At 33.2% G+C, this 15298-nt stretch overlaps 1 protein-coding gene across 1 annotated transcript; it reads right to left on the reverse strand.

Moving 5' to 3' along the window:
- Positions 1-1599: 1599 nt before the first annotated feature.
- LOC124368487 lies at positions 1600-12299 on the reverse strand. The gene is made up of 2 exons (XM_046825732.1): positions 12183-12299; positions 1600-2088 (listed from the first exon to the last, which is right to left on the reverse strand). The coding sequence occupies exons 1-2, from the start codon at positions 12205-12207 to the stop codon at positions 1757-1759; spliced, it is 357 nt and encodes a 118-aa protein (XP_046681688.1). The 5' UTR covers positions 12208-12299; the 3' UTR covers positions 1600-1756.
- Between the last annotated feature and the right edge of the window lie 2999 nt (positions 12300-15298).

A 15298-nucleotide genomic window follows, 5' to 3' on the forward strand; every position in this document is an offset into this window, starting at 1 on the left:
TTTGCCAAAAGCACGAACAATTTCTAACGTCCATGTTGTTAACCAAAAATAAAACAGGTATTGTTATTTAATTAAAACAGTTTGGATTATAAAGTACCAAACATTAAACTAAATTGTTGTATGAAACAGCATATTATTTTTACTTGAATATTTAGCTAAACTAATTCATTCACGTTTTTGAAAATTAATCCTCTATTTATCTTACACACAAAACCGAAAAATAACGAAATATCAAAACATTCATTTAAGTTGACATTTATGAATATTTTTCGCTAGTAAAATTAATCATTTAAAATCATGATATGGAGGATTACTTTGATTGTGAACTGTTGACATAGTTTCGACTGGTAACATATCCATTAAGTTTTATTGGTTGTTGGTATATGCTTTCGAAATTTTGATATAATGTGACCGGTAACAAATCCATACACTTTTATTGTTGTTGGCACATGCTTTCGAAATTTTGAAATAGTTTTAAGGACTTTTACTGGATGAACAACGCCTATCTAGCAATTTAAAAGTGTTAAGTTATTGGATTTTATTTTCAATAATCTGTTATTTAACAGTCAGGTTTGAAACGTAGTAATAAAGTATGTTATAGTTTGAAACCTTATTTTTTTACTTGACCCATTTAAAGCACGTAGTCATAAAATATGATTTTAAGCAATTTTAAATTAAAGTTTTGAGATCAGAATGTGTGAGACACTCAAACCTTGCAATTTTACTAATTTAACAAAAGTGAAAATATATTAGGAAATTCTTTAGGATCAATTTAGAGAACAATCATTAAAGAAACACCTTTCACCTATTTGTTAGACCATTACACAGTTGACATTTGATTGGTCATGCTTTCTCACATTTTAATTACAGACTATGTGTAATACCGGTGTAATACCGGTGTAATAGAATATAAAACCGTTTGACTACGTAGACCACAATACTACATTACTTGGCTTTCCTAATCAAGCACTTGATTTTGAAAGACAGTTTATAGATTGCATTGTAGTATCAAACACCATAAGTCCACTTATAATACCACTTCTATAAAACTTTCGTCACGTATTTCATAATACCAGTATAGCAATGAGATGCGTTTTTAACAATAACGTAAACACATAAGTGCCAAAGTAAAGTAGACTTTCTCTCTTTACATTTCATACACTGTATAAAATCGATTTCATACTACAAGTGAGTTCTCAAAACTTCTAGAACGTTATATCAAAGTAAATTTATGTAGATGTTTAAACCCAATAGAATCAATCAAAAATCATTTTTTTGCCTTCTCGTCGTGTTTCCAATCGCATTTTAAAAGCCATTAATATTTTCTACATAATTTGTACGCAGATATTTATGCAGTCTAAACCATTCTATGAGCTAATTGATTAACAGTATTATTAGAGCTCTCCAAAATATAAATAAGTTCTTCGAAATGAAATGAAAAATGCCTTTATTTACAGAGGCGAAGTTAGGACTTAAAAGTCCTCTCTACCACTTAACCTCCACCTCTAAGTAAGTAAGTATTTTTTTTTAGGAGGAGTAGTCCTCTTTGTAAGTATTTTTGAAGAGAGATTGCCATGAGAATAAGTAAAACAAATATAGTATAGGCAAATGTATTTATTATACAAAAACTAATGACTATAACATCAAAACGTCATATATAAAATGTTTTATAGAATAACCTCAGTATAAATCATTTAGGAAGTTATAACGTTTTATAATAAATAACTCAATAGTCCTCCTGATATGTAGTAACATCCTAACCGTGGTTTACATAGCGCGGGTTGTGTTGTCGTTGTCGTTGTTGTCGTTGGCGGTCGCGGTTGTTCCTTCTGCCACGACGACGCCGCTGGGGTCGTTCCTTCAAAGACAAGTTTCTGGCCTTGAAGATTAAGTAGAAGGCGAAGAAAGAGGCGACGATAAACAGTGCGAGGAATCCCAGTACCAAGCAAGTCTCTAAGTCAGGTTTGAACTTTTTCATTGCTTCGTCCATCATCGTGTAGTAGTACTTTACGGTATCCGTCGAGGCGGCGAGGGCAGCGTTCATCACGGTAAAGGTTGTCCAGACCAGGCAATGCTCGACTATAGTAACTGCAAACAAACAAATCCGCTTATAATACAAAATACACTGATCGATCCTTAACCCTTTTAGTGCCAACGTCCGTATATATGGAGGTTAACACATTAAAAAACTATTAGAATGAACCAAATTACAAGAATAAAGTATGTATCACGATATTGTAAGATTAATCAGGTGTTTAGCTTAAGTTTCGTGTAAAGCTCCATAAAAAAGTTAAAATGTGACTTTCTGAAAACTGAGCATTATATTTAGATGTGAAATATGTTCTCAATATGCTATTTCTCATGTGAAATGAGAAAAAATAATAGTGTAATTTTTAAAAGTGCATTACATACAAAAAATACATTTTGGAATAGTTTTTAAAAATTACATATAGTTTTCATTTTTATACTTTATATTTATTTTGTTGGTAAAACATATTATGAAAATTATAAATATTTGTAATCTTAACACATTTTTCTAAAATACTGCAAAATGGCTAAAATAGGCCTAGCATCATCAATGGTACTAGATGGAAAATTCCCAGCATTCTTAGAAATAGCTCTTAATGTTTTAGCCAGACACTAACAGGGTATATAAAACTGTGGCAGGGGAAAAGAGAGGGTCGACCCGATGACCCAACCGACCTCCTTCACTGTGTATGTATATGTATCAATACAACGATCTGGGTTATTACTGTGAACATTTATAAAAGTAAAGTAAAGTAAAAATGTCTTATTGTACCAGAGGTTAGGGCTAAGAAGCCCTCTCTAACAGTTAAGCACCATCAACGGCCGGGCAGGCGGGCTGCTTGCAAGGACAGGATCACTCAGCGGTCACCCATCCAAGCAGCAGCCACGCTCGACGTTGCTTGATTGTAGTTGTCTTGCGATATCCGTTGTACCTGCTACACTGCGCCATCGGCATATTATATTTTATTCATACTAATATCTTGATAGTACCTCATTTTCGCCGAAATTCGGTAAAGCCCGAAGCTAAATAAGGCACTGTTTTCTCTTGAAAAGGCCGGCTAATCATGTTTAAAACCACAAAAACAGCGAAAATACAAACTATCACTCAGTATTCTTCTTGCTATACAAAAATATTTTGTTCGTTTGTTCATAACGTACAGTCTCCCTATATCTATGAAGAAATACTGAATATCTTCAAACATGAAAGAATAATGTTATATTAATTGCTTAAAGAAATTAAATATTTTGTATAAGAAGAAAATACGTAATTCATTTAAGTCGTCTTTCATAACGTGAAAATTCTTAGATTTATGTCATTTTTAAAAAGTAATTTAGACATAATGTAGTTATAGCATTTTTAATTTACAATTCATATAGAATGAGTACATCCCATTTCAAATCCAGGAGATATTTAATTTTGTGTATAAGCGTATCTCATCCGATGACGACCAAAAAGTAATAAACACACACACACACACACACACACACACACACACACACACACACACACACACACACACACACACACACACACACACACACGCACGCACACACACACACACAACACACACGCGCGCACGCACGCGCGCGACACACACAAAAACACACACACACACACACACACAAACACGCGCGCGCGCGCCCACATATGCTTTGACACTGAGGGCATGTGATATGTAACTGGGAATGCTGCAAAATAAAAGCATCAAATTTGATTGATTTTTTTTAGCAGCCCAACTCTCATTATTAATTAAGTCTTTTTAATTCTTTGGCATTATAATGTAAAATAGCTGATTTTTTAAACATATTGCGTTACGTTATTATTAATAAAAAAATTAATATAGTATATATATATATTATTTTTTTACTCTGGTTTCAAATAAGTAAGCGAAATATCATCTTCCTCAAAAAATGGTCTCTTTACCAATCAAATTCAGTAAGAATAAAATTAATACATTAAGGAAGTGGAGAGCTCCATCTAGAGAGACAAATTGACATTTTTAAACAGAACGTATTTCAATAATGAAATCTTACATAACGACTAAAAATAATAACTATTTCTCAAAACATCATAAATAAATTAATGAATTTTCACAAAAGTTTAAGAATAAGTTTTGAGAAAGAAATCTAGCCAATGACTAAAATCTTAAGTTTAGATTAAATCACAATGGTTAGTTTTCAGGTATTAGAAGTATCTCTCAAATGTATTTAAATATGCTAGCGCTATAAAATGTGTTTGTTTGGACTATTCAAAAGGTAAAAAAGAGAAATTCGTTTGAATTTGTCTCCATTGCGAGTACATATATTCTTGAAATATATTCAGTACATATATACTCAGGGGAAAACTTTTCTGTGCTTATGGTCACGCCAGAATTTATTGGTGTGAACAGCAGCGATCTTCTCCGACAAGCATTCATTGATAGACTGTTTTCTTCAGGGGACACCCCTCCGCGCCGTGATCTCCAGCAAAGTTATCGCCAGGTAACATGTTTTTGTACACACTGCTGATCAATGACACCATTAAAACTATTAAAGTGTAATGATAATTGCCATAAACGGAAGTATATAGTGGTTTCACCTTTAGAGAAGATGTATCAACCCTTTTATGCCGCGTCGTGGACATGTTTGCTCGTGACGTCAGACCGTTGATAAACGACCCATTACAGTTATTAAAACGGCATAAAAAGTTCAGTAAATAAAGTAAGTAGTGTCTTCACACTTGCAGAATATGGCTTAGCCGAGAACTAACTGTCTTACACACGAAAAACCTAACTTTTCGCCAAAATCGATATCAGGATCGGTATATTTCTCAGGGAAAGTTCTGTATCGATTTCACGTAAACCGCGATTCAGTATGTAAATTGGCTCTCTGTTATATATATAGATACTATAACCAAATCTAACTGAAAGTAGTAAAATGAAAAATGACTCGTAAACAAACCATAACAAATCTAGAATTAGGGTATAAATATAATAGACACTAGGGAATAGTCTTTGTTTGTATATTTTTGACGATGGAAGGATTGTGAATGAAACAGGATTTTTCCGCACATTTTCCATCGTTCAGTAAAACAAAAAATGAGTAACACTACGTTTCGAGGTCTGCAATCTCATCTCTTTTTCAGGTAAATAACTAACCTAACAGAATATTTTAACCTAGTTTGTTAAAATAACTGTTAGGTTAGTTATTTACCTGAGGAAGAGATCAGATGATTGCAGATCTCGAAACGTAGTGTTACTGATTTTTTGTTTCACTGAACGATGGCGAATGTAGGGAATATTTTGTCTATATTTCTAAATACAAATACAATGCTCTTATCCATTTTAATGTTGATGTGTCTGCCGTATGAAGGTGGGCTAGTAATATGACTGAAGACATTTTTTTATTTTTTAAACTTGCAATTTTTATGAAATATATAATTACAACCGCATAATTTTTTTATATCATATTTAATTAAAAGAATGTTACTCTCTTAGTTCAAATTTACCCCAGAAACAGGTTATCATTATTGTTAAGTTATAATCATATACATACTGTAATAACTCATATTCCTTTCTTCAGCCAATTTTTCTTTAGTTACAATATTGATAAAATGACAATTTTAAATGACACCTTATGGAGTGACAAATGAATTCGCGATATATTATCTTTTAGGGAACATTTCTTGAAAGGTTACTATCAAAGGTAACCCGACCAAAAAGCCCATCGCACAATTTTAACACACACACACACACACTCGCGCGCGCGCGTCTGTTGTTTTTCTTATCTAGGAACCTAACCTATAACTATATTGTACAGTATGTAATGATCCACTTCTTGAAGAGAAGAGTGAATGTGCTTTATGTTCAATATGTAAGAATTATTTTCACTTTGAGTGTATTGATCTGAGTGAGTCTACTTGGAATCGTATGGGACAGACCAGACGTGATTCCTGGAAGTGTAAGTCTTGTACTGTTAAGGTTACGATACCTAAAGATGTAATCAGTCAAATGCATAACGAGTTTCTGGCTAAGATGGAAATGACCATTAAAGAGCAGTTTGCTTTCTATGAAAAGACTTTTAATACAAACATTTCTGAATTTACTGAATCAATGAATTTTTTATCTTAAAACAATGATGAGTATGAGTTGAAAATCAGTGTTTTTGTTACTTAGGTAAAGTCTCTCGAGACATCATGAAATAAACTCAAGGCTGAAAACTCTTCTCTTAAAAAAGAACTCTCGTTGTGTAAAATTCAGTTAGAAAATCTCGAACAATACAACCGAAACAAAAATGTCCAAATTGATGGCGTTCCTGAACAATCTAATGAACAAATGTGTGAGGTTGTGCAGAAGCTTGCTGAGTCTGTTGGTGTTCCGATAGATTTGAGGAATGATGTGCAGTCAGTACACAGAATTCCAACAAAAAGGGACAGAGGGCCCTAAGCCAATAGTTTTACAATTTTCAAACAGACAAACCCGATATTTGTTTTTAAAATCTAGCAAGAACATTAAAATTGAGTCAATTGCCATAGTTGGGGGTCCCGTCTACAACAGTGTATATAAATTAACAACTTACATCCTTCTTCAAAGATATTCTGTACCATGCCAAAAACCTCAGAGAAAAAACTACAAATTTGTATGGGTGACTGAGGGAAAAGTTTTTGTTAGAAAGTCTAAGGAGGAACCAAAAATTCGTATTTCTTCCTTGTGGGACTTGAGACAGCTTGGGTTGACTGTTAACTAGACCAGTTGATCTCCGAGTAACGCTGTTTGTGGTTTTCCATGGAGAATAGTAATTTTTCATCTAAATATTCGTAGTGTAAGGAAGAACTTTAATGAACGCATCATATATTTTTGTGGTCTACCATATCAGTACAAAATAATAGTGTTGACTGAAGTATGGATAAAGAAGGGAGAAAAAGCAAATTACCAGCTGCTGGGCTACAAACTGATACTACAAGATCGTCCTGATAACCAGGCCGGCGGAATACTTATCTATGTGGACCGCGACCTTCACTACAGTCACCACCTTATGCTGCTGCCTCCAGCTGAGATTATTAATTTCACATTTGAGGTCAACTACAATAACTCAATGATTGATATTTCACTATTTGGTGTTTATCGAAGTTGTAGATTTGTATTCAACCGTTTTAAAGACGGTTTCGAAAATATTTTAAAGCTACCTCATAAATCCAACAATTATTGTGGGTGACATGAATATTTTTATATTAAAATATAATGGTTCTGATAAAGGCTACTTGAATCTTTAGTTATCATACGGATTTACAAGCTGTATTAATGCCTCAACTAGAATTCATAACAACTCTGTTTCTTGTCTTGATCATGTGTTTATAAGGAATTCCAAAAATATAGAACTTAATTGTAATGTATTGGATTTGTATATAACGGATCACTATGGCATAGAATTAAAAGTATCTCATGTACAACGTATTAATAACAATAGCAGCTGTTTTACTAAATTGTTAGATCCTAAAATGCTGCGCAGGCAATTAATATTGGCTAACTGGGATAGAGTTTTTAGTGAGAATAACTTAAATGCGTGTTTGACTGAATTTGATAGAATATTTAATGAATGTAGAGAATCCTCCTCTTATCTAAAAAAAATTAAATAGTAAAAACAAAAGAAGACGTAAGTGGGTCTCAGATAATCTTGTCTACTTGATAAATCGGAAACATTATTTATTTAAAACTTTCTCTAGAGAAATGAGCAATACAGTGTTAGGAGCGGAATACAAACGTGTTTCTGTAATAGTATCTAAAAAGATAAGGCAAGCAAAAATTTACTATATCACAAGTATGATTGATAGAGCGAATTGTAACTCAAAAAAATATTCTGATGTATAAAAAATGTGAAAAAGAAAAAGAACCTTTTGAACGAATTATTGATAAATGGAAATTTATTTGACGTAAAGGGGAATGCACATAAGATTGCTGATATTTTAATGATTATTTTACAAATATAGTGTCCATCTTAAGATCAAATGGATTTGACTGTGACTTATTTTTAGGGGATCAGCATAATATTATGACTGTCTATACTCTCAGTTTGAGTTAACAAGTGAAGAAGTATTTGATACTTAAAAAAATGAAAAATAAACCTAGTTGTGGTATCGATGCTTTGAATTGACTATCAAGGAATATATTGATGTGTTTGGTCCCTTACTTTATAATATCTATTTTTTTCTCCAGGGTTTGGTTCCTGATGGTTTCAATGTAGCTCCTGTGACCCCTGTCTTTAAGTCTGGTAATCCGTCCGAGATACCATCATACCTTCCGATCTCAGTCATTAATACCATAATTAAGATATTTGAGACAATAGTTAATGGATTATTTTAACAGTAATTCATTATTTTCTCAACATCAATATGGGTTTCTTCCAGGGAATGAGTCAGACTTAGCCCTTGAAAAACATATTTCAAATATAACTTACTCTAAGGACCAACGTAAATTCACACTAACAGTTTATCTTTATATTCAAAAGCCCTTTGATACCTTAGATATCAATATATTAATTAATAAGCTTAGAGGTTACGGTATAGGCGGGACTGCTCGGGATTGGTTGACATAATTTTGTACCAAAAGAAAACAAATTGTTAAAATTAACAACATATACAGTGAAATTTTGGAGTTATTCCATGGAATAGCTCAGGGTGGTGTACTTGGTCCATACTACGCGTTTGTTTCTTTATAAACAGAAATAATTTGTTAATATTCTAAAACATTTACAGCTGGAATTAGTACATTTATTCACAATTCAACGAACTTTTATCTAACATAGCTCTTGCCGACTACCGCAAAAGAAGTCATCGGTGTCACATTCTCACCATCTTGAATCTTAAGTTTTGGGGCATTCTGTAAGATATATGAGTACTTACTTAATCGCTGAAATCTAAAACGGTGTCAAAAATATTTGTACACGCTATAAATGTAAACAAATTGAAAATAATAAATAATGTTTACACATAATAGTTGGTTACATTACAAATGCTCTTTTAATTCATTTCACAACTCCAGAGACTAAGGTGGGATTTTTGTATAAAGATTATACAATCTTTAGAAATAATTAGCTGATGTTATACATGATGTTTATAACTGAGTTTAAATTCTTTAAACTATGATTGAATTTAGAAGCATAACCTTGAAATTCGTGTGCATTATTGGAGTGGAACTCGCGTCAATACGTCATACGTATCTAGAACGGACGAGATATATATTTAATAATTAATGTGCAATGCAAAAGTTTTTTTCTAGTACTAGTATTAAATACGAATCAATAGAGTGTACAAGGACTGAGGGTCGATATTAAACTACGATTATTAAACTATTCTCTGTGGTACGTTCTTAAATTTCAGATTAATATGTTACGTAACTCTGCCATAGGACATCTGCACAATATTTAATGATACTGCTGGATACATTCTTATCATACTCGCTAGTCCGGAAGCAATAAGCAAATCTATGTCGTATAAACGCACAACCTGGAGGCTCGAGAAATCAGTATTGGAATGTCGGAAAAAAATTAATCGATCCTAATCCGCGCTATTATTGGTGGAGCGAAATGTTACGTTGCCAAAATGGCTAAAAACAGGCTCATCCCATTGACATTCGCTCATTTAACTTATATTATTTATCGGATGGTTAATTTTAAGTGTGTCAAGCTAAAAGAATATGATCTATTAAATAAATGGCAGTTTTTATATGCTACCATTTCGTTCGACCAAAACTAGCGCGGCTCACAACTTATATTTTACTCTATTGATTCCATGAAAAACTAGGTAGTGTGCCTAAACAATGCAAATTAGCTGTCGACATTGAGATGGTTTATTACTTAACATTAAAAACTGTATATAACAATCATAATTACATAAGAAGTACTGCATTCGCAAAGAAGTAAATCAATTATAAAAATTAAAATGAACAACTGCGCTGCTACTTCAAATAACTCTTAAAATCTAATATTGACAATAGATAATAAGTTGTGGTAATTGACTAATAAATATCGTTGTAGTCAACTGTGGAGGGTCGAGAATAACAATATTATTTTCATAATGCTATTCTTAAAGTGTAACTTTTTGTTTTTGTGAATGTTGGGTATTCCGCATGTTTCTTCCTCTTAGAGTCGCGTCTGGAATCTAACGCTGTCTCAGACAAGACTTCTGGGATCTGGAGTGTCAACTGTTGAGGCAATTAGACTATATTTTTACTTATATTATATTTTATATTATGTAGCCAAGGTGACTCTGATGTCGAAACGACGTAAAGCGTTCGTAAACAGACGAATATGACTCCCGATTCCAGGAGTCAAGTCTGTGACAGCGTCAAGTACCAGACGCTGCACTGATAGAAAGATGAACTGGAGCAAAACTCAACATTCACGTCGAACCAAACTTGCCACCATAGCGACGGTTTGAGTGTTGCTAGCTTTAGGATCTGCTGATGCACGACCTGACATAATTTGAGTGAATTACGCCAAAATAAGACTAACGAAACGTAATTAATATTTTGTAGTTAAACACTATCAAATTTGACAAAAAAAAAACAGATATATAAAACGGTCTGATATTAAACGACCACTGGTAGAACGGTTTTGAAGAAAATGCTGTTCTAATAATCTACACGAAACCTTTTTTCCTAGCTACGCTTGAATGTAAATACCTCTTGAATTATTTACAATTTACAATAAGAAATATTAAAAACAAAAACATCTTTGCTATCTGGGCAACAATCGGAGGTGATATACACGACAAAATTGACAACATTAGGCTAAATTAGAAACCTGGTGATAACATTGACGAGTTTAAGGCGGTGCAATCCGTTTCATGTGGCTTTAATAGCGTTAAACAGTCACGGCCATTTAATACAAACTATAAACAGTTATAATACACACACAAAAACTATAAACAATCAAATTAGGAAATTTGGACAATATTCTATTCAGATCTAAGAGAAACTGTTGAGGTTAATAATATTTATTAATATTTTATATTATTTCATTGCACTGTATTAAATGACAATTTTGATTTGATATATTGCAAAACAACATATTGTTATCTCTATTACTACTTTAAACGTTTGGAAAACTCTGCATGGAATTATCAAAAAAATCATTTTTCACTCATCAGGAAAATTATTTTAAAGGACTGTGATCAAAATAATGTTTTTAATTAGAAATTTATCCTGATGAATTCCGGTTGTAAATTCCACCTTAACTTCAGACTAAACCTTATTTTCTAGGATTTTCCACTTTAACTAGACTATGTGTTAGTTATGTATATAATAACGTCAGAACCTCAAATGGTAAAGAGTTACTTATTACCGTATAAATAATTAACTGAATAAGTCATGAATGTAGATAATGTATTATATGTAATATTGAAATTAACTCATTTTTGGATTCCAAAAAATAATGTTTAGAGTATCATTCACTGGTAAAAAATAAATTAAAAGACAATCTTGTTAAATATCTGTATTCAATCATCTTTATAAAAAAGTTCTCGCGGAATAATCCTAAAGTATTTTAACCTCAATAATCTGTGTATTTAAAATAATAATGATTCATTAAGCCAATAAAAGTGTGAAAATTTAATTATAAAATACTGTTAAGTTATGGCAAACATGCTTTAGTTCCGTATATGAATATACTTGAAATAAAGAAAAATTATTGCTATCAATTAGTCATTATAACATTGTAAAAATGTCCATAAACTCCAAAATGATAATAGTCTAATATAGGATGAACATTTATTAATTAAGATAGTTGAGATTATAGATTAAGATTTTTATGTTCAATTAATATATAACTCATATCGCAACAGTTAATGCCTTGCGAGAATCCAATAATAAGTTTGGTAATGTAGTAAAGGCTAACTGTAACCCCACTTCTTAGATGTATCTACTTTATTTTACGTTTTTAATAGAGACAGGGTTTGGTTGGCATAAAATTGAAACCGCAATAAATATATTATAATGATTAATATTATTTTCATCATTATTATCATTACTTCGGATACTTACAGCGTTAGTTTTTTTTTTTTATTTTTGCTTTTTGACATGCCGACTACAGTCTATATAAAATTTTACTCAAATCATACATCATCCAACAGTTTTTATCTAGTTTGAATACGAGCATTCTGTATAATAAGGAATACTTACGAAACCCAAGGCGTTCCCGATCCATGGTAGAGCACAGACGACTGACTTCCTCGGACTGCAGGTGAAGACTGTCCAGCAGCCTCTATCAACAGACGTTATCAGTTAGTGAACAGTCGCGCTGATTCATTATGAAAAGGAACGTAAACATCAGAGCTGTGTGACTCATCAACATGCTAAAGGTCGCACCGCCCTGTCCAGAGTCGCCTGGACGGGCGGCCATTTCTTCCAAACAACGCTGTTCCTAAGAACCGCTTCTAAGCCCTTATTGTTTGTCACGGTTACCTGGAAGATGTCTTATTTTAAAAGAATAGACGCATGGAAACGCGTTTTAGTTTTAAAATTCCTCAATATCCCGTTACCCACTAACAGTCGGATGGTACCTCCCTCCTGCCTCTATCGTTCAGAGCACTCAGGGCCGGTTTAGAACTAGACGCATGGAAACGCGTTTTAGTTTCTTTGATATTTTACCATTCCTCAATCTCTCGTTACCCACTAACAGTCGGATGTAACCTCCCTCCTGCCTCTATCGTTCGGAGCACTCAGGGCCGGTTTAGAACTAGACGCATGGAAACGCGTTTTAGTTCCTTCGATATTTTACCATTCCTCAATCTCCCGTTACCCACTAACAGTCGGATGTAACCTCCCTCCTGCCTCTATCGTTCGGAGCACTCAGGGCCGGTTTAGAACTAGACGCATGGAAACGCGTTTTAGTTTCTTCGATATTTTACCATTCCTCAATCTCCCGTTACCCACTAACAGTCGGATGTCACCTCCCTCCTGCCTCTATCGTTCGGAGCACTCAGTGCCGGTTTAGAACTAGTCTTAGTTTCTTAGACTTGTAGGAATTATTGCAAGGCCGTGTGTGAATTGAGCATCATTACAAAATATGTATCAGTACCCTCGTAAAAATCAACGATACGTCAAAACACTATTTCGTATAAACGATATACGATTGTATTCGCTAATCAAATGGAGATACTTGGAAGCTACATTCCACCAGGTTATGACAAAATATACATCTTTCGGAATGACTTTAACCATATAAGATTATGTAAACTATTAGCACATACAACATGTTTGAGATTGAGACATGTTAAATGAGTCTAGCTAGGTCGAATACGTAACACATTCTGGATGTTGAGGTTTAACAGTGTTCTTGTTGTAACACTCGAGATAGTTTCACCGCAGCCGTTCTCGATCGATTAATATCCGACTATACTAAAATATACTTTTATCTGAATGTTATTTTCTAATCAAACTGCATATCTAAAATATGTACCCTATGTAACACACAACTGTATAATCAGTCAGAAACTCACAGTCTGAGCCAATGAGATTTCTCCAAGAAGCGAGTCCTTGTTGGAAATTGCAAAATTAAATCTGAGTTGACATTGATATAAATAACAAAATCATTATGGTATTTTCGATTGATGCGTACAGCCCAAAAATCAAGCGGAAGTAGAAACTTGTCTTCTGAATTTCTTCTATTTAAATACATAACATTGGTTCATACAAGGTATGAAACAAATGTTGTTTGTTTGGGTATATTTATTTCTTGGTTTGTTTAATTACTCGTATACAGTCCAACGCAATTGATTATTTTTCAAACACTAAGAAGATAATGGGATTTTTGACGTTTAATATCGTTAATGTTACAAAACTGGAACACTACGTTTTGAGGATTGGCATATATCTTCTCTTTCAGGTGTCTAAAATCTTAAGGTTAACCATTGTTAACCATAAATACAAATTAAAAACTAATAAATTATGTGGCGATAAACTGACCCAAGTGATGGTTAAGAACAGAACAAGTTGTCCGGCGAAACACCTGAGGGTGCAGTGTGAATAGAGCAAGAACAAACGCTCACCAGACACGACGACAGATTTTTTAACGCCTGAAGAAGAGGATAGATCCCAATCCCCGAAACGTAGTGCCATATTGCCATATTTTTGTAGCATTAACTATGGTAAAGTCCTGTTATATACTTTCATATCTATTTTAAAAAAACATTGGCATTCTTATTACAATACTATGTCAAATATGAAGCTTAAACTAGGAATCTAAAATATATACAAGTATGTCATTAATATTCAAATAAGTTTTACTCAATAAAATGGAATATAAGTTGATGAATACAAACCAGGGATACTTCTTATTGGTAATATCGCCTATACACGGCAATGGCAACCTGCGGGAGGAAGCGTGCGTGACTTTTCACTCTTGCGCTTTATATTAGTGTTTGTCACCCGGTCATAATTCACAGCACACAATATTAGTGTATTCAGCTATTCAATATTCATTTTGTTTCAGAGAACACAAAAATGAATAATATGTTTAATCTTTAATAACATAATTAGTTTCCCTGTTAAAAACCTCTTAATATAAAATGTAACTATTTTTAACGTTGCTGATTTTTAAATATCCTATAACGCTTCTAGTATTTTGAACACTACTTTGAGTAAATCGTTTACAGTGTACCGAATGGACGAAACACGTGGGGTTGGATACCGCTGAAGTCATAGTAATGAATACTCGATTTGCAAAGTTTACTTATATGTTTAATGTGTCAAATAAACATAAAAACGTCACTTCTAGATGTTAAAAAATAACATAATACATTGCCGCGTTGCTACCAAATAGAGTGATAATTAAATAAATAATATGATAGGGGTGGGCCTAATGGTTCCAATATACTATCGAAATTTAGAATACGAACTTAATAATTATAAAACTTTAAAATTTACTTCCCTTCACGCTGATGTCGACTCACGAGCGCGGGCTTCAGCATCTTGGTTCGACATTGCAGCTGTAGTCGGAAAAAGTGAAGAGTAGTAGACTAGAAGTCTAGAACGTGAATGCTGGAAGCACTCGAAGTTGTGCTCATAGTTAAAATCAAACTCAGAGACTCGAAGTTAAACTCGCCTAAAACACAATCACGACAGTTTAAACATTTATAGAGACAACTTAAGATTCATGACAACGTGGTCTCGTCAAAAGGACGTCACCACACTATTATCAATATTGACCTACCAAATAAAACATCAACCAAGGTAAGTTACTTTACTATTTACAACTTTACTTTATATTACATTCGACATTAGATGTCTCGCATGAA

Source organism: Homalodisca vitripennis, chromosome X (genome assembly GCF_021130785.1).
Source record: "Homalodisca vitripennis isolate AUS2020 chromosome X, UT_GWSS_2.1, whole genome shotgun sequence".
Classification (NCBI taxonomy): Eukaryota; Metazoa; Arthropoda; class Insecta; order Hemiptera; family Cicadellidae; genus Homalodisca; species Homalodisca vitripennis.

Excerpts from the sequence above, each read along its gene's own strand:
- LOC124368487 (XM_046825732.1), bottom strand. The coding sequence starts at position 12,207 with ATGGATCGGGAACGCCTTGGGTTTC. Across the intron at positions 2,089-12,182 it reads TCGGGAACGCCTTGGGTTTC|TTACTATAGTCGAGCATTGC; the intron begins GTAAGTATTCCT and ends GTTTGTTTGCAG.